At 49.1% G+C, this 19,441-nt stretch overlaps 7 protein-coding genes across 7 annotated transcripts; 4 read left to right on the top strand and 3 right to left on the bottom strand.

Annotated features, from left to right (window-relative positions):
- Positions 1-73: 73 nt before the first annotated feature.
- Positions 74-545, bottom strand: BO87DRAFT_242000 (uncharacterized protein). Its single transcript, XM_025618842.1, has one exon. It carries the CDS (start codon positions 426-428, stop codon positions 171-173), a length of 258 nt encoding a protein of 85 aa, XP_025482030.1. The 5' UTR covers positions 429-545; the 3' UTR covers positions 74-170.
- A 972-nt stretch (positions 546-1,517) lies between these two features.
- Positions 1,518-5,117, top strand: BO87DRAFT_424187 (kinesin; the record flags this gene model as incomplete). Its single annotated transcript, XM_025627214.1, has 8 exons — positions 1,518-1,523; positions 1,574-1,623; positions 1,670-1,895; positions 1,952-2,014; positions 2,073-2,360; positions 2,435-2,672; positions 2,735-2,864; positions 2,915-5,117. The coding sequence occupies 8 exons, from the start codon at positions 1,518-1,520 to the stop codon at positions 5,115-5,117; spliced, it is 3,204 nt and encodes a 1,067-aa protein (XP_025482029.1).
- A 426-nt stretch (positions 5,118-5,543) lies between these two features.
- Positions 5,544-5,882, top strand: BO87DRAFT_424186 (4F5 domain protein; the record flags this gene model as incomplete). Its single annotated transcript, XM_025627213.1, has 3 exons — positions 5,544-5,606; positions 5,671-5,755; positions 5,833-5,882. 3 exons carry the CDS (start codon positions 5,544-5,546, stop codon positions 5,880-5,882), a joined length of 198 nt encoding a protein of 65 aa, XP_025482028.1.
- A 255-nt stretch (positions 5,883-6,137) lies between these two features.
- On the bottom strand, positions 6,138-7,447 carry BO87DRAFT_374893 (uncharacterized protein). Its single transcript, XM_025622896.1, has one exon. It carries the CDS (start codon positions 7,382-7,384, stop codon positions 6,236-6,238), a length of 1,149 nt encoding a protein of 382 aa, XP_025482027.1. The 5' UTR covers positions 7,385-7,447; the 3' UTR covers positions 6,138-6,235.
- Positions 7,448-7,542: 95 nt separating this feature from the next.
- BO87DRAFT_374892 (guided entry of tail-anchored proteins factor 1) lies at positions 7,543-8,725 on the top strand. The gene is made up of 3 exons (XM_025622895.1): positions 7,543-7,911; positions 8,028-8,214; positions 8,320-8,725. Exons 1-3 carry the CDS (start codon positions 7,825-7,827, stop codon positions 8,640-8,642), a joined length of 597 nt encoding a protein of 198 aa, XP_025482026.1. The 5' UTR covers positions 7,543-7,824; the 3' UTR covers positions 8,643-8,725.
- Positions 8,726-9,768: 1,043 nt separating this feature from the next.
- On the bottom strand, positions 9,769-11,545 carry BO87DRAFT_330847 (uncharacterized protein). Its single transcript, XM_025620316.1, has 3 exons — positions 11,379-11,545; positions 10,684-11,308; positions 9,769-10,626 (listed from the first exon to the last, which is right to left on the bottom strand). The coding sequence occupies exons 1-3, from the start codon at positions 11,410-11,412 to the stop codon at positions 9,894-9,896; spliced, it is 1,392 nt and encodes a 463-aa protein (XP_025482025.1). The 5' UTR covers positions 11,413-11,545; the 3' UTR covers positions 9,769-9,893.
- On the top strand, positions 11,379-12,487 carry BO87DRAFT_241796 (uncharacterized protein). Its single transcript, XM_025618841.1, has 4 exons — positions 11,379-11,739; positions 11,794-12,000; positions 12,052-12,163; positions 12,217-12,487. The coding sequence occupies exons 1-4, from the start codon at positions 11,638-11,640 to the stop codon at positions 12,321-12,323; spliced, it is 528 nt and encodes a 175-aa protein (XP_025482024.1). The 5' UTR covers positions 11,379-11,637; the 3' UTR covers positions 12,324-12,487.
- The last annotated feature ends 6,954 nt before the right edge of the window (positions 12,488-19,441 follow it).

Genomic DNA, 19,441 nt, shown 5'->3' with positions numbered 1-19,441 from the left:
CAGCTGCCGGAAAGCTTGAACTTTTTGTGACCAGTATGAAAATAGGTGATTGTATCTTAAGAAATTATCGAGTTGGATATCCGTTCTGATTGTGATGCACCTTTATACTCTGCAACAAAAACTTGTAGACTGAAAGGAATGAGGAGTAGGGACTGACCAGCAGCAAAGTGCTAATTGATATGGCTTATGAGCAAGGAAAGAAAGAACCACGAGGTCAACTCGGGAGTTAAAGAAAGAACGCAGACCCAAAGAGTTAACGAGGGGATGAAGAACAGCCAGAGGAAGTTATTATCTGTCAGATCTACAAATGCCAGACAGTGTTGTGGTTGAGCGGGACTGAAATGCCCAACAAAGACAAGAATAGACACAATAGGCGCGAACCTGAGGCTGAAACACTTTCGACACGATTTTGAATGAACAATAGCCATTCATTCTGGCCCTTAGAAACACTCGTTACCTACTTCGGCGGCATTTGCCCTTTTCCAGGTCCCTGACTCGTTCAGTGTTTCTCTCGCCTTGGACTTCCTGATGGATCCCTCCCGAGTCAAAAGCCTACACGAATACAGAGCGCTTAGGATCCTCCACTTAGCATTAGCCATCATTTCGCGTACCCATTCATATCGAAGAATAAAGATAGAAGCTGAACCAGAGAAGTGAGTGGGATGTCAGGTTTCAGTCCACCAAAAATTGCTCTTTTAGCATCCACCGCTTCACGGATTTGGTGGTGCTACTATCATACTATACTATCTACTAATAGACAAGGACGGGAAATGCCTGTGTTCAAGCGTGGCAGAGCGAGGCTAGCGCCGAGGTGTTACCAGTTCGGTTGCCACCAGTACTTCCCAGTACTTCCCACAAATATTTATAGAAATGCACCGTGTAAGCGCTTGCTACGAGAACAATTGTAGTCAGACTGCGCCCACTCCGGGTATCTCGGCTTATAGACAAATAAGTCGGATGGAGTGGCAGTGTTTGGGGTGTTTAGTTGCAGCCGTCCTTCTCCAAAACAACGCTAATACTAGATTAGTGCCTTCCTCCCACTTAGTCCTACCTTCCTATTCGGTTGCATCTCTGCCATACTTTCGAGCATCTACACCCACCCTCCTCTACAAAATTTACAATTACTATAATTTTGGAGATTATCTATAGATGAAATATTCAGGAGCCTCGTGGGGGCGGGGGGCTCAAAAGACCTACAGTAGTCTAAGTGTTAAGTGTTCTGCCCCGTTGCTCATACATGCAACGTGCTAAAAGAGCAGATCTACAGGGATGTTGGACGCTACATGTCTTTGTCCAATCATGCTAGCAACACAGCCGCCCACGGCACCCCCTTGACAAGCTGAACATACGCGGCGCAGCAGCTTGCATTGATTAGTTAAGGAAGGTCGCAACGGCCTTAATGAGGGGAGGCCCCGAGCCTTAAGGGTCATTCCGAATTATGAAGGGCAACGCAACAATTCACCACCCAGAAAGGGTTGGTAGTAAATCAAGCCCAGTGAAAGAGCAGGATTGATATCATGACGGTAGGGTCTTTGTTCGCATGCCGATAGAAAAGGGTTTAATAGCATTCTAGGGCGAGTATTATTTGCGTATATTGTCCGCCGGCGCAGATCCCAATATCGAGTAAGTCATTTCACCGGCACTATGTCTGCTTGCTAACCGACAGTAGCATTGTCGCCGTTCATGGGCTTAACCCCAAAAGCAAGAAAAATCATGCCGAGAAGACCTGGGAGTCGAATGGAAAGCTATGGCTCAGGGATTTTCTTCCCAAGCAACTGCCACGAGCCAGGATTTTCCTCTTCAGTTACAACTCTAAAGTTGCAATCCAGTCATCTGCAGCTGGAGTGCGAGAGCAGGCACATGTCCTCCTTGACCGCTTAAGACTGGAAAGAGAGGTAATCAACAGCAACTGTACCACTGGATCTGTCATAGAAGCTTACATTGCCTGCAGAAGTGTGAACATCGACCCCTGCTTTTCATTGCCCATAGCCTGGGAGGGATTGTTGTCAAAGAGGTATGAAGCTTCTCGGCTAGAAGTTGTTTCTGGGCTGTCTCTTATGGTTCAATACCAGGCGCTTGTACAAGCCAAACTCAGCGCAACGTATGGCTCGATATGCACGTCGACCTTTGGAATCGTTTTCTTCGGTACACCACATCGAGGGACGCACCTTGCACGTGTGGGAGGCGTGGCTGCAAAGTTCGTGAGGGCTCTACTAGGAACAGCGAGCAATACCCTACTGAAGGCCCTTTCAAAAGGCAGCCTTTACGCCCTGGAGCTGTCTGCGAACTTTGACAAGCTTCTTGAAAACTACAAGTATCTGAGCTTTTATGAGACCCTACCATTCAAAAGCATCGGCATAGTAAGTATTCCAGGACTTGACTAGATGTTGGAACTAAAGATGTTGGCACTAACAAGACACACTGCTCGAATTAGGTTGTGGAAAAAGATTCTGCTGTTCTTGGCTTGCCTGACTCCCGTGAGAAAGCGATCGCATTGAATGCCGACCATGAAGAGATTTGCAGATTTCACTGCGACAAAGACGATCGATATCAATATGTGTCTTCGCTAATTGTCGAAATGGCAAACTCAGGGACGGAGACGCGCCAGTTAACCAGTTGCGTTGATGAATCAGAGTCCACCCTCGTGGCCGATGAAGCCGACCCTTGCTTCTGTAGGTCCTATGCATTACTACATATATGAAATACTGGAAACCGGCTTACACCAACCGGACAGGGATGATACCTTATACACGTAATCCCGGGTTTGTCGGCCGCGAGCATACATTAAGTCAGGTTATGGAGCGTATCATGCCACTCCGAAAGGTCCATTCGAGAGTAGCCTTGTATGGTCTCGGAGGTGTCGGGTAGGTTTTGCGGTTTCTACCAGGAAGCTTTTGACTGATAAAACAACTAGTAAAACCCAGATAGCCATTGAGCTGGCGCACCAAGTCCATGAAGCCCACCCCGACGCGTCGGTGTTCTGGATCCACGCAAACAGTATCAACCGGTTCCAAGAAAGTTATTATCATCTGATCAAGGAATGCGGGATTGAGAGTCCAGAAGATAAACCACAAGACCTCATGCTTGTCAAGCAATGGCTAGAAAAGCAGTGTAAACGCTGGTTGCTGATTATCGATAACGCTGACGAAGCCTCACTCTTCACGTCGGATGGGCGTCAAGGACAAAAAACCTCGACCTCAGATAAGCAGCTGCAAGAAGATTCTTCCATCGTCCAGTTCCTTCCCGACAGTCCATATGGCTCTATTCTCATTACGACCCGTAACCGAGCTGCTGGTGTCAAATTCGTTAGGGGTATTGGCCGAAACATGCTCGAGGTGGATACTATGACCAAAGAAGAGTCGAGATGCTTGATCAAATCTGCTTTGAGTGGCAATTATCCGACAGAGTCGGACATGGATGAGCTCGCGGAGATGCTCGACTATTTACCGTTGGCAATTATGCAAGCCGCTTCATTCATGGAAGAAAATGTGCTTACTGTGAACGAATACATCAAACTGCATAATGACAGTGACGAGACCAAAATGAGTTTACTGTGCGAGCCCTTCGAGACGTTAGGAAGAGACAGCGAAACACCTAATGCTCTTGCTACCACTCTGATCGTTTCTCTAGATCATATCAATACAAAGGAGCCGAACGCCATCGAGGCTCTTTCCTTTGTTGCTTTCCTTGACCAGCACAACATCCCATCAAGTCTGATGGAACAGAGGGTTGTCGGGCCGCTTGACCTGACAAAAGCGCTGGGTACACTTAAGGCGTTCTCGCTTATAATAGCAACAGGAAAGGGCCAAAACTTCTCTATCCACCGGCTCGTACAGCTTACTGTGCGGAAATGGCTAATCATTGAGCACACCTTCGACGAAAGAGCAATTCAAGCCATGGATACTCTCGCTGAAGTCTACCCGAACGCTGAGTACGAAAATTGGGCTATCTGCGCTGCTTATTTGCCTCATGCTGTATCAGTCCTCAGGTTCATACCGGAGCTGCATGGGAAGCTGCTCCGAAGGAGGCTTTATCTTCAAGAAGGGATAGCATACTATTTGTGGTCGCAGGGCCGTAACGATGAGGCAGAGAAGTTGGATCTTCTCATCGTGGAAGAGAATAAGAAAGAATTTGGTCTGGAGCATCCAGAAACATTGGAGAGCATTGCAGGTCTCTCCTCAACCTACTCCAATCAAAATCGACTTGCCGAAACCGAAGAGTTGAACTCGCTTCTTGTTACAGCCTACACAAAGCTTTACGGGCCGAACGATATCATTACCATGAGGAGTGAAAGATGTCTGGCAGCGACTTACCGGAAACAATGTCGTTTCGAGGAAGCGGAAAGCCTGCTATTAAAAGTTCTTGAAAGAGCCAAGTCCGTCTTCGGAGAAGAACATGAGGAGTCGGTATGTGCCATGGGCCACTTGGGCCTGCTTTACACTGATCTGGGCAGATGGGATGAGGCTGAAGAATATTCCATCAAGGATTTGGAATGGCACCAAAAAAATCTCGGGCCAGATAATCCCTGGACTTTGGACTTGGCCATAAATCTCGCGTCACTTCACGAAACTCAGGGAAAACTGCTTGAGGGGAAAGCACTAGGCATACAAACGCTTCAAATTTGTGAAGATAAACTGGGCCTAGATGACGAGAGAACTCGAAATTGCCAACAGCTCCTGCTAAACATCTACTTCGAGCTAGATGAATGGCAAAAAGCAGAGGGACTATGCTTACAGATTCTGGAAGAGACCTCGAGAATAGATGGACCTAGTCATTTTAAGACCCTCGGCTCGAAGCAACAATTGTCCACTATCTATAAAGGACTCGGCGACGACAATAAAGCGGAGAAACTGGACAACGAGATAATTGACGAGTGCACCCGTACGTTCGGTTCCGATCACGCCTACACGCTGAAATTCAGTGCTTTGGCTCAGCGACGCCGAGGGAAACATGCCGAGGCGATACAGCTGATGGCGCAAGCTATAAATAAAGAAGAAATCTTGTTAGGCGCCTTCCATGATGAAACATTGGCATCGGTCCGGGTACTGAGGCTCTGGTGTGAACCCGAACGAGATATTGTTGACATCCTATTGGAAGCGGAGGCTAATTGTTCATAAAAGAAGCGATGTATACAACACCAAGTAAAAGCTCGGTAGTGGAAATGGCTGAAGGCAGGATCGTGGCCCACGAGTTCAGTTGGCCACCAAGGCTACATCGCAAGGCGGCCTGATATAATATGTTGTCGCCTGCATGTTTTCTCATATTTGGCTGAGAAGATGGTGATGTGGCAATTGCACCCATGCCGGCTTGCCACAGCTGCAGAAGTAAGATCAGCGGAGACACCTGAAGAGGGAATTCCGGGGGCGGCGGCTCGGCGGCCCTCTGAGGCGGAAAATCTTTCGATGCCCGACACCCTGCATATGCGAACGGCATCTTCGAATCTTTTCTCGATCCCCCACGTTATACTACCTTAATTGAAGGGAGGCATATATATACCGAACGAGAGCCGAGCAGGTCATTTGTCATACCAGACTTTATCAAAAATGGCTCGGGGTAACCAGAGAGATCAGGCCCGTCTGAAAAGGCAGAAAGAAGATCAGAAGAAGGTAAGATTGTTCACCAGTGTTCTGCCAGCCGCTTTCCACTTACTAATTCGCTTATGTTGAATAGAAATCCAAGACTGAGGTCGGCAAGGGTGGTATACTGGCTAAGAAGGAGAATGATGCTGATAAGATGAGAGCGAAACAAGCGTTGGGTATGTAGGCTTTGGTCTGCTAATTTTGTGCCACTTTTTGATCACTATCTTACTGACTCTCTATCTGATGTTTTTAGCCGATCAGCGGAAACAAGCTGAAGCACTTGCAGGGGCCAAGAAGAAATAGAGATTATCTATTTTCGCCCACGTTGTACAAACCAGATCTGGGTGTCCTGCAAGCCATCGATATCGCATAGTCCTCGCCTACGGTTTTGGTTAATCACCCTCCAACTTGTATACGTCCATTCGGGATTTTTGGGTGCCCAAACTGGATACAGTTTATACCGGGACGGATCTTAGGGCCTGCAATGTGACTTGGCTGGCTTTATCAAATGGGTGTGCGTTGCAGATACATGTGACAAGACAATGGCATTTAGCGAGGCGTTCTATCAAGCAGCGTTTAAGTTTGCATAAAGATGGCGCATATGGTGCAACAAACCTTTACCTTGTGATATATAATACATAGTGTCTACCCTATCTCTACCTCGGGCTGCCGTCACCTATACGGCTACCCGCCTGCTGACCAGCAACCCAAGCAGCTCTTGCTCTTTCCAAGCAGGCCTTCCACCCGTCTGCAGCCCCAACCTCAGACAAAGGCAGGTATGCTAATGCATTCGACGGCGTCCTGCATTGGGCCTTTTCTGAGGCTCCTACGCCTATCATCTTTGTCGCCAAATCCACAAACGTCCAGATGCTCTCGCCTTCCCAACCAACATTCAATGCGAAACGCAATACCCTGTCAATACTGTCTGCTTTGGTCTTTTCATCACGGGCCCAGTCTAGTAGGCGCAAAGTGAACATCCAGCCGGAAATGTCACTGGGGTGTGCGATACACCAGTCCAGCACTTCTGGTATGAGCAAGGCAGCTAGACGCGCAGAAACGTCCCCTTGATCATCATCACAGCTCGATAAAATGTCGAGAAGCTGTCTTATATAAGTGAATCCGTAGTAATTCTTTGGGTGTAGCTCTCCGGATCGGAGAACAACGGAAAGTTCCTTCTTTAGCACCTCCTGGTTTGACACGGTCTCCCTGTCATCTTCTCGCCTTGTCAACCTTTCACTGCCGTCAAAAAGCATCTGCCTCAATACCCATAGTCGGTGGTTATACAATGTCGGAGATTTCGTATGACGATGCAGTGGAGAGCAAATGTAGGTGGTCAATAGAGACATCTCCGTGTCCAATTCACGAGTGAGCATGTCCCGACAAGTATAGCCGGCGTCCGCCGAGCCAGCGCGCTGACTTAGGGCAGCCAGACGTCGTTTGCGCCAGCTGCATGCCGTCAGGTGTTCGCAATCGAAGAGGAGGATGACTTCGCTGGCATTTAGCACATCGTCTCTTCGTTTCTGTAGCAGGGATTCGTTGTCCGAAGCTTTGCGCTCGTCTTCATGGTCACTGGCATCGGAAAAATCAAACGGCTCGTTTGAAGCGTCGAAGAATATTCTTCTAGCCGTTACGAAAGCCTGGACCAGGTATTTCTTCGAAATTCCGACCGAGTTTCCATCCTGTAGCAGTGGACCAAGACCAGGCGGGAGTATCTCGATCTCTAGGACATTGCTATCCTTGCGTCTAGCGGAGAATATTCGAGCGAGTTCATTGTAAGCCGCATTTCCGTCCGGAGGAGTAGACATTGAGAATCACCCGCCTTGCAGCATGGCGTACGAATCGTAGTAATAGCGGACGTTATGTTAATGTTGGAAAGGGACATGGTTTAAAGCTCGGGGGGAAATGAAAGTTGCCGCGCCGCGGCCGACGGGCGGGAAACAAACGTGACAACGTCATTTGCTGTTCTCACTCCATTCATTCATGGATGTCATTTCTCTTTCAGCCTCAGCCTTTCCCTCTCTTTGTCTGCTCGCTCATTGTGTAAATCTTTCTCGAGCTGCCTTCAGGAAACTTGCTTGTCTGAGGCAGGTCGCACGCACCACTCTCCGCGCAAGTCGGTTGGGCTTCGTGGTCTCTTTTCCGCCCACATCTCCGGGAACCTCGATCTATTCCTTGTTCTCTTTCCCTCCCTCCCTCCCTCCCTCCTCCCCTCCATCAATTGATCGCAGCCGACGTCTAGCCCATCATGTTGTCGCTTTTGTGGTCGGTCTTCTTCGTCCATGTCGCCATCTATTTGGTTAATACCATTGGCGCTAGCACGATTGATAATCTGGTATGTTTTGTCTCGGAGCTTGCTGGGTGGTGGCGGCCGTTTAGCTGTCATATCTTGGGCTGTTCTCTCGCCCACCAAATGCCAGAGTTGAAGTAAAGCTAATACGCTTTTAATAGCTATGGCTCCTCTACCTAAAGGTCCCGACCTCCACGTCGAAGAAATACAAGGAACAAAACCGACTTAAGCGCGAGGTTGTCCAGCTGAAGCGGGACATGAACAACACCAGCTCACAGGATGAGTTTGCGAAATGGGCGAAACTCCGACGGAAGCATGATAAGACTATGGAGGAATATGAGGCGATAAGTACGTTTGATTTCCGATCACAGTTGCGGTCTACATATATTGGTTTTGGGGTTGGGGAACTGGATGGTTCAAGAGGCAAAGAGCTAACAATGGCGGGTTCAACAGACAAACAACTTAGTTCGCAGAAAACCTCCTTCGACTGGGGCGTCAAAATCGTTCGCTGGTTCGGTACATCTGGTCTCAAGTTCTTCCTGCAGTTCTGGTACTCGAAAACGCCTGTCTTCCATCTGCCGGAGGGCTGGCTTCCTTACTACGTGGCGTGGGTGCTGTCGTTCCCCCGTGCGCCGATGGGGTCGGTGAGCATCCAGATTTGGAGTAATGTTTGTGCGACGGCGATTACGACTATGGCGGAGGTGGTGACGGCTGTTTTGTTGCAGAGGGCTACTGCTGCTGCTGCTGCTGCGCCTGCTGCGAAGAAGACTCAATGAAGTTATGTGTATGCTATGCTATGCTATGCTAATGGATGCATGGATGTTTTGAGCTACGTGGAGTTGGATGTGTAAAAATAAGATGGTTCTTTTGGAAGATAATTGATTCATATTTTTTTTCGACTTATGAAAAAATGATGCGATGAGGGTATCAATAATGAGTATGAAATGTAATTGTTCATCAGATAAAAAAACAATCGTTTATCGTCAACGACCCCATACCGTAGTAGGGGTTTCAGGGCTTGACTCTATGATTGGTATATCATCACACGAACAAAAATCAAGACATCATCAAGAATGAAAATGGAAAGTAGGAGAAGTAGTAGAGTCCGGCTCCTTCGACAGAGCATCTGCGACGGAAGCCAAAAGATGAACCAAATCACCAAGGGCCCACAATCACCGCTTTCCATAAGCTACAGACTCGTAAAGAAAAGAAAAAGAAAGGAACTCCTCGCCTCAAGAATGAGCCCCATTGAGTTACCCCCTAAATATTTCCCGACTAACGCTCCCCGACATATTTTCAGACGTGGGAGGTCGGTTCGAAGAAACATATAGGACGGGCAATCGCATGACTATCCAAACACGACGAAAGGCAACCCAAATAAAACCCCCTCTCCAACACTGTCCTGCACCAACCATTGTTACCCACAAGCCACACCAGAAGGTGTTAGCAAGTGTTCGGGTACAGAGACAAACACCGGGAGGGGAATAGGGCGTATAAGCCGCTATCGAATTGCTTCTATGGCGGCGCGTTTCCGCATTGCCTGACTGGGCCCTACAAGAGGACGTTTAGACAGTCAGGATGTCCGGGGACTTTCTCCCAAAGCTGAGGGGGAAAGAGAGAGTCGCGAAGACTGCTCTCTGTGTGTGAGCTTTGAATGCGATTCTTTGAGCGAGGAGTTGGGAAGAGAAAGGGAAAGAAGAGGAAATTTGGATTCGGTGCGTGGGTTTTCTTTTATAGCCGATTAGTCAGGGAGTGGAGCTGTGGGTCGTGGTAGGTGTCATGTGACTTTGGTTTTCTACTATGTATGGTGTTGCGGGTAGTAGTGCCTGAGGCATGCTGAGAATTTACGTGGTGATTATGTGAGAGTTTTTGGGTATACGTTTACTGGACAGAATTATGGATCAAGAATGGCTTGTTGAAGCGAAAATAATGTCCCTATTTTTTTCATGTACAATCGATTGAACTCCGGGTAATTCTTGTTTAATGCCATAAGAAATACAAAAGTAGTATATAAACCCCCAATCCCCTCAAGCCTTAGACTTGGCCTTGGTCTTCTTCTGGACCTTCTTGGCCTTCTGGGCGGCTGGGGAAGCAGCTTCTTCGGTGGTCTTCTTCGGGGTAGACTTCTCTGCCGACTTGGGAGTCTCCTGCACAGCAGGGGACTGGGCAGCCTTCTTAGACTTCTTGTTGGTCTTCTTAGGGGTATCTTCAGCGGGCTTCTCAGCCTTGGGTTCCTCAACCGGGGCAGCCTCAATGGCCTTGGCGGGTTCTTCAGCAGTGGGCTCAGAGGCCTCGATGGCCTTGGCCTCCTGGACAGGAACCTCATCCACGCTCTTCAGTTGGGGAATGTCGAGGTCGTAGCCCATGATAGCCTTGAGCTTCTCAGCCTTGGCAAGGCGTCTCTTCTGCTCCCTCTCGATGCGCTCTGTCCACTGCTCTCTCGTCTTGCCCTTGTCCAGACGCTTCTTCTCGATGCGGTTCCAGGGGGTGCGCTTGAACCGTCTGTTGGCGCCCTTCCAGACCTCCGGGTGGAGCTGTTCGGGGGACACGTATTTGCACTTCAGGATGTGACCGTACATGAGGTAGTTGTCCATGGTGGCAGCAACAATCTTAGCGACAGAGGTATGGGCGAACTCGATGAAGGCATAGTGCTTGGAGCGACCGGTGATACGGTTACGGGAGAGACGCAGGCGAGTGATTTCACCGAACTGGCTGAAGTAGGCGCGCATCTGGTGCTCGTAGAAACCGTGGGGAATGCGTCTGTAGCATAGCGTGTTAACAGTAGTCACAAGCGAACTTCCTGATGGGTCAACTTACCCAACGTAAACCGTTCCAGGCTCCTCAACGTGACCGGCATTCTCCTTCTGCTTCTTCAAGATCTTGCGCTTGGCCTTCTTTGAGTCGGGAATCTGAGGCACCGGCTGGTCGGGGTTGAAGCCTTCATCGCCAGACTCATCCTCGTCACCACTGCTCTCGAAACCCCTGATGAGGGCAGCTGTGCGGTCGTCCTCCTCATCCTCACTCTGGCTAGCCTCCGAGGCGGCGGACTCGTCTTCCTCCTCAGATTCTTCAACGACAGGCTCTGCCTTCTTGGCCTTGGTGTTGGCTTTGGCGGGCTTGGATTTTGTCGCGGGAGCAGCTGATCCGTCTTCCTTCTTCGACTTCTTGGTGGTAGGCTTCTCCTCCTTCGCAACCTTGGGCTCAGCAACCTCCGCCTCGGACTCACTGTTCTCGTTGTCGCTCAGGAAATCGGCTGCGCGCTTGCGAGGTTTGATCTGTCTGGCGGGCTGGCCATTGGCCTTGGTCTTCGAAGCGCCATCGGTCTTTGTAGCCGCCTCTTTTTGGTTGGCCTTCTTGAGGATAGGCTTGGGGGATTCGGCAGGCTTGGCCTCGACCTTCTTGGTCTTCTTTGCGGGCGAATCGGCGGCAGTGGCAGCGGCAGCTGAGCAGCGTTAGTAGGCGCACCAACGGGTTGAAAATGAAAATCTCTCAAACGGTGTAACAATACATACCCTTGCGCTTCTTGTCCTTCTTGTCGGGGGCCATCCTGGATCTTTGGGGATAATTGCAGGCGGTTCCTGGGGGACTACAATCGGAGGATCGCAAAGGTGCGGGAAACTTTTTTTCTGCTCGCAATTTTTCGGGCGCCAAGCGGTGAATGCAATCCAGCCCGGCCGACGGGGCCTCGCCGCGACTCCAACTCTAAGCTCTTGTTTCTCCGCAACCCAACCATCTCACACGCCCGTTTGTTTGCGCGCACTTACCGGGGTCATGGGGAAATCGGCCAAGGCGAATAAACCCCTCACTCAGGAAGAGATCTGGGATGATTCGGCCCTCGTCCAGAGCTGGGATGAGGCTGTCGAGGAATACAAAGTATGGACTTCCTTCCCGTGCACGTGATCCGCTCGCTGACCAGAACAACAACAGCTCTACCACAGCATCCATGCGAAGGGGGAGAATGTTGAAGATGTCCTGAGAGAAGCAGAGGCTGCCGAGAAAGCTGAGATGGAGCAAGATGAGCAGCCGTTGGACGAATCCGCCGACCGCATGGATGCTGACGTCGACGTCGACACTGCTGCAAATGCAACAACTCCAGCGGAACCTCAACAGGTGTCACAGGCCAACCCGTCGCAAGTGAGTTGCTCCGTTTGCCGGGATGAATTTAGTGGACTGACTTCATTTCAGGCTGCGGAAGGGCCGGAACAGCCCTCTCGACAGGGTGCCCATGTCACTGATCAAACGGCTGGGCCCAGTGCCGTAGGAGCACCTCCTATGCCTCATGCCACCCTATCCCAAGGTAAGATGCGCTCTAACCCTTGTTTGCTGTGGAGAAATCTAACTCTCTCTAAGTGCAAGATGAGCGACTCAAGAACCTCATGATGGCTTGGTACTATGCTGGGTACTACACGGGTCTATATGAGGGCCAACAGCGAGCGAACCAGAACAAGAGCTCATAACCCAGCTGAAAGTATAGTAACGAAGTGACAAGCATCTTTCTGCGTTGTTCGCAATCCTGGTAGGTTGCATTGAAGTATGAGCGCGGAAAGCTAAATCCCCAGGACGGCCGCAGGCGCAAACAACATCCCGTCTGGGTACAAGCCAGGATTAGATGAGAATATCCCTCCAGGCGGCTGTAGATGTGCATGCACCTAGTTGGCATGTTACCTGAGTAGGCGGGCTTGTCGTTGGGCCACAACCACCGGTTGCGACTTTGGAATCCTACATGAAGACAGTGGAACAACGCTGCGTACATGGAATAATGCGCGGTGGGCTTAGTGGCGGCCTCACCCTGGGCCCTTTGACTTTGTGCGGTCTAGATTCTGATTATCATTCTCATGTCTATTTGCCTCCTGTTTACTAGAAATGCACTTTCGGGAGCTATATATCCCAATTCTTCTGCCCATCTTGTTTGTTCCTTGATCTCCAGGGTTCTTCTCTCTCTCTTTCTCCCTTTCGTATATATATATATATATATCAACCCCCTCGCGGACAGTTGGAGCTGTCATTCATACGTCCCATCTTCTCTACTAAGCGCACACTCAAAGAGATAGAAGAGACCTTCAATGTATCATGGTGTACCCACTTCAGGACTGAGGAGCTGAAGCACCAATCTTTCGACCGTATATTGTGGGCTCTGTAGAAACCCCATATTCCCCTATTTTGTCCATGAAAGGAAATTCTTGAATGCTGTCGCCCGGTGAAGCCTGGTATCCCCCACGATGCTGGAAGCATATATATAACCTACTAAAGAGGTGAGAACATGACACATAATGGTTTTTACATTCAAAATTATTGACCGTCCGTATAGGCTCCATCAATGTCTGAATGAGGCGAGGATTGTATCCAAAATTTTGTGAGAGTCTGGAGGAAGCAGACATCTTAATATATGCGAATCCCATCCTCAGAGGCCATCAAGTATATATACACCATGATGGTTTCCAATAACGATTTCCCAAAACCACCATTGCCCATCGTTCGACAGCCATCAGTTTCGAGGATCCAAAGTATTCAATACAATTTCCGGACCTTCCTGCTCAGTAAGTCACGGCCTCTCTCTTTTACATAGGTTGCCCGATTAACGAGGCTCTGTAGGTCTAAGATATCAATCGCAGAGCGATCACCTCTACTATCACCTTCGGCCAAGTAGCAGTGACAATCGAGCGATCCTGATCAGTTGTTGCCCTGCGCCGGGGCGATCCTCATACAACCCGGTTCTCCTTCAGTGACCCGCAGGATCCCAATGAGGTCCTGGTATAGGGTTTCGAGCATCTTGCCATTCCCAATTTTCATGGACTGTTCCTGTTAGGCCTGGGAACCATGGCGGCTGCGCTGCGTGTTGACTGAGAGCGAATGAAGAGAAGGCCCAGAGGATCCTTTCGAGGACCTTTCTCAGAGTAGATGGGAATTGACCAGGGGGTCACCAAATGTCATCTTGCCGACAACGGTTCATTTCCTGCTGCAAATACACTATCGAATCGGCCCCTCTCGCTGAACACAATCGGACAAGACCTTTGCCAGGTCATCGGTGTATGGAGATGGAAGCACTGAATCTCTGGGAGCTTTTATTGATTTATCCAGTTCATGTCCCTGAAGCAAACTATTGCCTCACTCATGTCACTGGAAACGTGCCACAGACCTGACCTGTCAGCCTATAGTGCGTGCAACAACTTCGCAACAACAGTCTTTTTGTCCAATTTTTCTGACATTCTGGGGCAACGATAAGAGCAAAGGAGAAACATGCTTCTCCACGATCCCGATACTATTCTGGTTGGACCCTAACCCTTGTGTTGTCATCCTAAAAGGGTTATTTCGAGAATCTCATGTTGTTGTTGTTGTCCCCCTTCTATACACCAGCATCACACGAATACGGCATGCTGTGACCCGCATCTATTCTTTCACTTGTGACTCTGCTTTTCATTAGCGCAGCTTGACTTACGAATGGAGTTCCCGAGGCCTCCTCGATGCGCCGCCGATATGTCCAGCCCGATCAACTTTGACTTCACTTAGCCAAATCATCAAACATCGCATATATAGCACGAAGAGTTCATGGTTTAGCCCTCCTCATTATCGTTCGCATAAGCTTTTTGATCTATGATCCAGCCGCTTCCATTGATTCTGGTTATGTCCGCTCAACAACGGTATATACCCTACCAAAGCAGCATCGAATTGGTGTCAGTACCATACGTTCTTGATCCCTTTGCTTGAACAAAAGACCTATAATTCCATCAAAGCACACTTACGGCACATGAAACTCCATTTCAGGAATTTACTATCTCGTCGCAGATCGCATTTTGCTCCTGCGATCCCGGGTTCCATGCCATGGTCCCAATGGCTACGAGTGCGAGGCCCTTTGTGTACAAATCAGTAAAACGAACATCCGAAAATCCCACGAACCCAAGGCTTCGCTACTAGCTGAAAAGCCGTGCTGCGCGTACCTGTCTCTTCCAGCTTCTATATAACGGAGAAATCGTCGTCTCGATAGTTGGTCTCATGAGAAGCCATTGATAAAGCGCTTAGTGGCCATACACTCCGAATCATCTACACCACGCTATCTGGAGATAGCCTTAGGCGATGCCGTATCCGCAGCCACGGAGATGTTCGAAGCCATCCGCCTCCAATCCGTCGAAGAAAGATTAATAGTCCATCATAGGACTTCTATGCCCGTGTCTCAGCAGGAACCCAGAGCACACGAGAACCGGATGACTCGTGGTCAGTCTTCGTGACTGCTCCCGAGCCTACGATATCACATCAACCATGTCGAAATCAGTCTTACAAAATACCTTGATATTAAGTGGCTGGAACCCCAAACCCCTCCAACAGACTTCGCAAACAGGGGACTCATCTTACGATCAAAAGAGCCAAAGCTACAAAGATCCTGCATCGCACAGCACATGCAAGGAATCGAAAACCAAATCCTGCGCCTGCGAAGGTGTTCCAGATCCACTCATTAGTCATAACAAGCCCAGAAACAACCCCCTCCATCATCTTTCGGGCATGTCGCTACCTTGGCCTTTGCATGGCGTCTTCGCTAGACAAAATGAATACGAAGGACTTCAGTGGGGACATGCATCCGGATTCGACCCCTCTTCTTCGGTATACTCTACCCTGGTTATATATCAGTCAAACATCGTGGACATCGCCTGTTATGAAGCGTACAACCTCTACAGATAAATGCTCACCGGCTAAGATGCAATCTATTTGGAAAAGCCCGAGGCTTCAAAACTCTCTGTACTTCGACCTTGCTTATCATCTGGATGGTCATAACCTTGGGAGTGCTGTATCAGACCGGTCTGGCGTCGAGAACAAGGTAGGTGCTCTTATGGAATGAATAGCTTCTGCTGTCATGTTCCGACTAACCATATGTTTGCAGACGTTACCTAGCGAGCCAATGATTGTTCCGGGCTTTTCAAGCAGCGGGAAAACAATCAGGCTCAGCAGTCTCTATTTAACTCCGACTAGATCTTCCATTCTACCGGCAGTGGTGAGACCGAACCGAAATCTCACTCCAACCAAACGCCTTATCCGGACGTGCCATTGACGGCGAGATCACCAGTGAAATGGACCATACTGGACATTGAGTTTTTCGTTCCATGTTACCATACCCGCCGATATAACAGAATATTTGATGGTAGAAATTTGCTGTCGTCCGAAGGTTCAGATTCACCCTTCCGACGCAATCATCGTTATGCATAACAAAGAGGATAGCTATTCAGAGTGGGCCCAAAACAAGCGACCATAATCGCGCTCGCCTCCCGTATGCCTTCCACCGGTGTATGCAGTGGTTGGGTTGAACGCAGCCTTGAATAAGGACGGATGATCGGGATGATTGATAGCAAAAGATGGTAACATTCTTGTCAGGCTATCGCATTGTGCTCTCACGCCTCTCCAACCTTCCGGTCCGGCACACCCATACAATCCTGATATCTGAATGACTCTGATGAGGAGCTAACAGCTATCTCATGGGTAGTCAGCGCCGATTCGGGTCGGTTTAGCGCAGTCGTCTCCCCATATGGGGAACTAGAGATCTCCTATTGTCATCCCAGCGCTGTCTCCGCCTATGACTGGGGGAAAAGGCTTTATTCCCAGAGACAATACAGCCTTGTCCGGGGAAAAGAAAGATAGTCAACGTGGAAGGCTGTATCTATGGCAATGCTAAAGTTCACCTATCAGTCAGCCCCTTAAACCTCCATCAGTGATTTAAAATGCGGTATGTCCCGTCAGATCATTGATTTCATGACGCAATATAATCAAAGGCTTGTCAGTCAAGAGGTTCGTCTCTGCACTAGTGGAAACCTAGTTCGAGGTACGACGACACAGGTCGTAACACGAGCTTCGGGACCGAGCATAAGGACGACGTATACAGCGCTGAAGTGGTCCGCTGACTTTGCACATTTACATACCGAACCGATCTATTAGCTATAAAAGGCGGTTCAAAAAGGATTCCATGCGCCTGGTAGTAGGGCTCGGTCACATACAGACATCATCTTTACATATTACGATGAACGTGATTATGAGCAGAGCGTCACATACCGCTGGATAGGAGCTATATACCACGAACAAGGCCACCTGCACCTCTTGTGGACTGAGGTTGAACGTGATGTGCGCGGCGCGAGTCTGCATGCATATGATCACAACATACTTTGGGAATGAGCCCGAGATTCCAGTCATTGCTTGGTTTCCCTCTGATTTATCAATTTTTCATAGGTTTTGTTGTAAGCAGCGACAGAAACTGGCTGAACAAGTTCCAAGTGAGGATCAGACCGGTCATGAAGAAGAAAGGTATACTCTACTCGGAAGCTGCAAGTTAATGACTAACGGAAACAATTGCCAGTGCGTCAATAAGACGGTTGAGGAATCTGGTTGCAAATTTGTTGACTGCCAATACGGATATCCATCTTCTGTCTTCCATATACTGTTGCGTCCGTGGAGTACAAGCCACCCCACAAGGCAACCAGGGTCCAAGGTCACCATCTTTGATATATCAGGCTGCTCTCCCTTCTCAAGTGGCACAAAATTGGGGAGCCTCCACGCGTGCTCAAGCACCATGCGGGATAATCGATCCGTGGCAATTCGCACAGACGCAACAGTCATCGAACACCAGCTTCCTGACAGCTCGGCTTTCATACGTCTTTTCCGTCTCCAGACCAAGAATTAGAATTCTTGTGTCAGCTACCCTGGGTCGCGCATAACAATTGGGGACGGAGCTTAAGATGATCTTATCAACATAAGCAAAGCATTATCAAATTTCTAGATCAATCGCTTTCCTACCCACCACCTCCCCTGTTACGAGATCTCATAGCGCTCTTCTTTCTCCCAACTCCGCTACTTCGCTCCTGTACGGCCGTTCAACGCCAAATCCCAGACTTGTAATGGGCATCTATCGTGACGGAGCGAGATGGTTCTTACCAGGTCGTTTTGAAACGTTCATGAGCAGTACGTCCAGGATCAAACTGGGATATTCAACAAGTCCGCCTCCTCCAACGAGACTTCGGTGGTAACCATGGCCAATCCCTATCGCTTGGGCAGAAGGGCAAAACGCATCGTATTGTTCCAATCCACAGACACTTCCGCACGCAAACTCTCTCGACGATGGAAGAATGTCCTGGCTGCTTGTACTACATGTCACTGAAGTGGAACATCATCTCGGACTCCACCATCCTAGTCTATGCTTTGCAAGCAAAGCCGGGTCTCCTTAGCAAGGTTGATACCAAATCGCAAGCTGATCTTGCGTGCTATCATTGGATATAGGGAGTTAGACCGCCCTTGTCAGAGTCGTGTTCCATGCTTCTAGCTCTTTCTCTTAACCAATACTCTCAATATTCTGCCCTGTTGGTAGTTTGAACGAAATTGGATGATGACATGACACCCATTGCGCTTAAACGCGCGCATGGAGGAACTCACAAGGTGGATACAACCACTGCGGCACGTACATCTGGTATCTGGTTTGCGGTCTTGACACGATGTGGTCAAGAGTGAGCACGAGGGTTTTTCGAAGGCCTTTCTCCGATGACTCTATGTCGGCTAAGCCGAGTTCCTCACGCGCCATTGTCCGGCTTGGTTATATGTTCTCGCCCTACCACACATCTGGAGGGTCTGGTTCTTATCCAGTGCTTGTGTCCGTCTCTGAGTCCTCAGCTTGCAGATTGAGAAACCCTCACTGCTGGTGTTATTGGATCTTCCCGAGGACACCCTCTTTGCTTTGACATCTGTCTTCCCCTTCACGACCACATCGCTTGCACCACTGCAGCTTCCAGTCGGTTGGTCTCATAGACAGATATATAGCTTGCAAAATACCCCACTCTGCACAAAATACAGTCTCGAACCGAGTCTGAAGCCACGGCGCGACAAAATCCCCTTGGCAAGTGGCATATGAGTGTTCTCTCTTATCCTGCATGCGTCTTTCTACCAGATGAACCTCCTCTGCATGAGTATGATGGGATGTCGAAATCAAGGTACTCAGTTCGTTACAAAGTGACCGTTCGAAAAGGAAAAACATCAAGTGAGATGAAAGAGACCCCGATGAATGGTTTGTTGTTGGGGATGGATGGCTACTAAGGATACGCGAAATGTCTGGGGCGTATCAACGTGCCAGGTTGACCAATTCGCCTACTCATACAACAGACACTACTAAGTCCTGCGGGTGTGTACCGTCTAGTGAAATTAGCTAGCGCCACTTGGGACGGATGACTCCTACTGGATCTCTCTGGCACCGTCTGTGGTTGGGGCTGATCGAAATGGTGCGGAGATGAACGAAGTGCTGTCCCGGGTATTATTGCTCGTTTCCTAATTGTTTCATTGTCTGCCGGGAATATTAACGTTGTTTCATCTTTTCTGGTCAAGAGCTCCCTTCTTCTGTGATAAGTCTCTACGATGGATACCCTGCATGTCATTCTGCTGGATAACTAGCAGACTACTACTTCTTTAACAGTCTGTTGCTCGGATGGATCACCTCGTGACGTCCATTCTTCTTTTTCAATATAATACCCTGCGCAACGTCTTCCTAATTGCCCTCTTTGCTGTATCTTGATTTCCCACTTATTGTGCTGCTTCAGGATCCAAGTAGTAAGGCAGATAG

Source organism: Aspergillus neoniger, assembly GCF_003184625.1.
Source record: "Aspergillus neoniger CBS 115656 unplaced genomic scaffold BO87scaffold_9, whole genome shotgun sequence".
NCBI lineage: Eukaryota > Fungi > Ascomycota > Eurotiomycetes > Eurotiales > Aspergillaceae > Aspergillus > Aspergillus neoniger.
Note: the sequence above shows the minus strand (reverse complement) of the source record. Positions and strands in the feature narration are given on the sequence as shown.

What these genes read in the sequence shown, in the direction of transcription:
- BO87DRAFT_242000 (XM_025618842.1), bottom strand. Translation starts at nt 428, where the DNA reads ATGGCTATTGTTCATTCAAAATCGTGTCGAAAGTGTTTCAGCCTCAGG.
- BO87DRAFT_374893 (XM_025622896.1), bottom strand. Translation starts at nt 7,384, where the DNA reads ATGTCTACTCCTCCGGACGGAAATGCGGCTTACAATGAACTCGCTCGA.
- BO87DRAFT_374892 (XM_025622895.1), top strand. Translation starts at nt 7,825, where the DNA reads ATGTTGTCGCTTTTGTGGTCGGTCTTCTTCGTCCATGTCGCCATCTAT. An exon ending in CTAGCACGATTGATAATCTG is followed by an intron (nt 7,912 to 8,027) that starts GTATGTTTTGTC and finishes CGCTTTTAATAG; the next exon opens with CTATGGCTCCTCTACCTAAA. An exon ending in GGAGGAATATGAGGCGATAA is followed by an intron (nt 8,215 to 8,319) that starts GTACGTTTGATT and finishes CGGGTTCAACAG; the next exon opens with ACAAACAACTTAGTTCGCAG.
- BO87DRAFT_330847 (XM_025620316.1), bottom strand. Translation starts at nt 11,412, where the DNA reads ATGGCCCCCGACAAGAAGGACAAGAAGCGCAAGG. An exon ending in GAAGGACAAGAAGCGCAAGG is followed by an intron (nt 11,309 to 11,378) that starts GTATGTATTGTT and finishes AACGCTGCTCAG; the next exon opens with CTGCCGCTGCCACTGCCGCC. An exon ending in CCTGGAACGGTTTACGTTGG is followed by an intron (nt 10,627 to 10,683) that starts GTAAGTTGACCC and finishes GCTATGCTACAG; the next exon opens with ACGCATTCCCCACGGTTTCT.
- BO87DRAFT_241796 (XM_025618841.1), top strand. Translation starts at nt 11,638, where the DNA reads ATGGGGAAATCGGCCAAGGCGAATAAACCCCTCACTCAGGAAGAGATC. An exon ending in AGGCTGTCGAGGAATACAAA is followed by an intron (nt 11,740 to 11,793) that starts GTATGGACTTCC and finishes GAACAACAACAG; the next exon opens with CTCTACCACAGCATCCATGC. An exon ending in CACAGGCCAACCCGTCGCAA is followed by an intron (nt 12,001 to 12,051) that starts GTGAGTTGCTCC and finishes ACTTCATTTCAG; the next exon opens with GCTGCGGAAGGGCCGGAACA.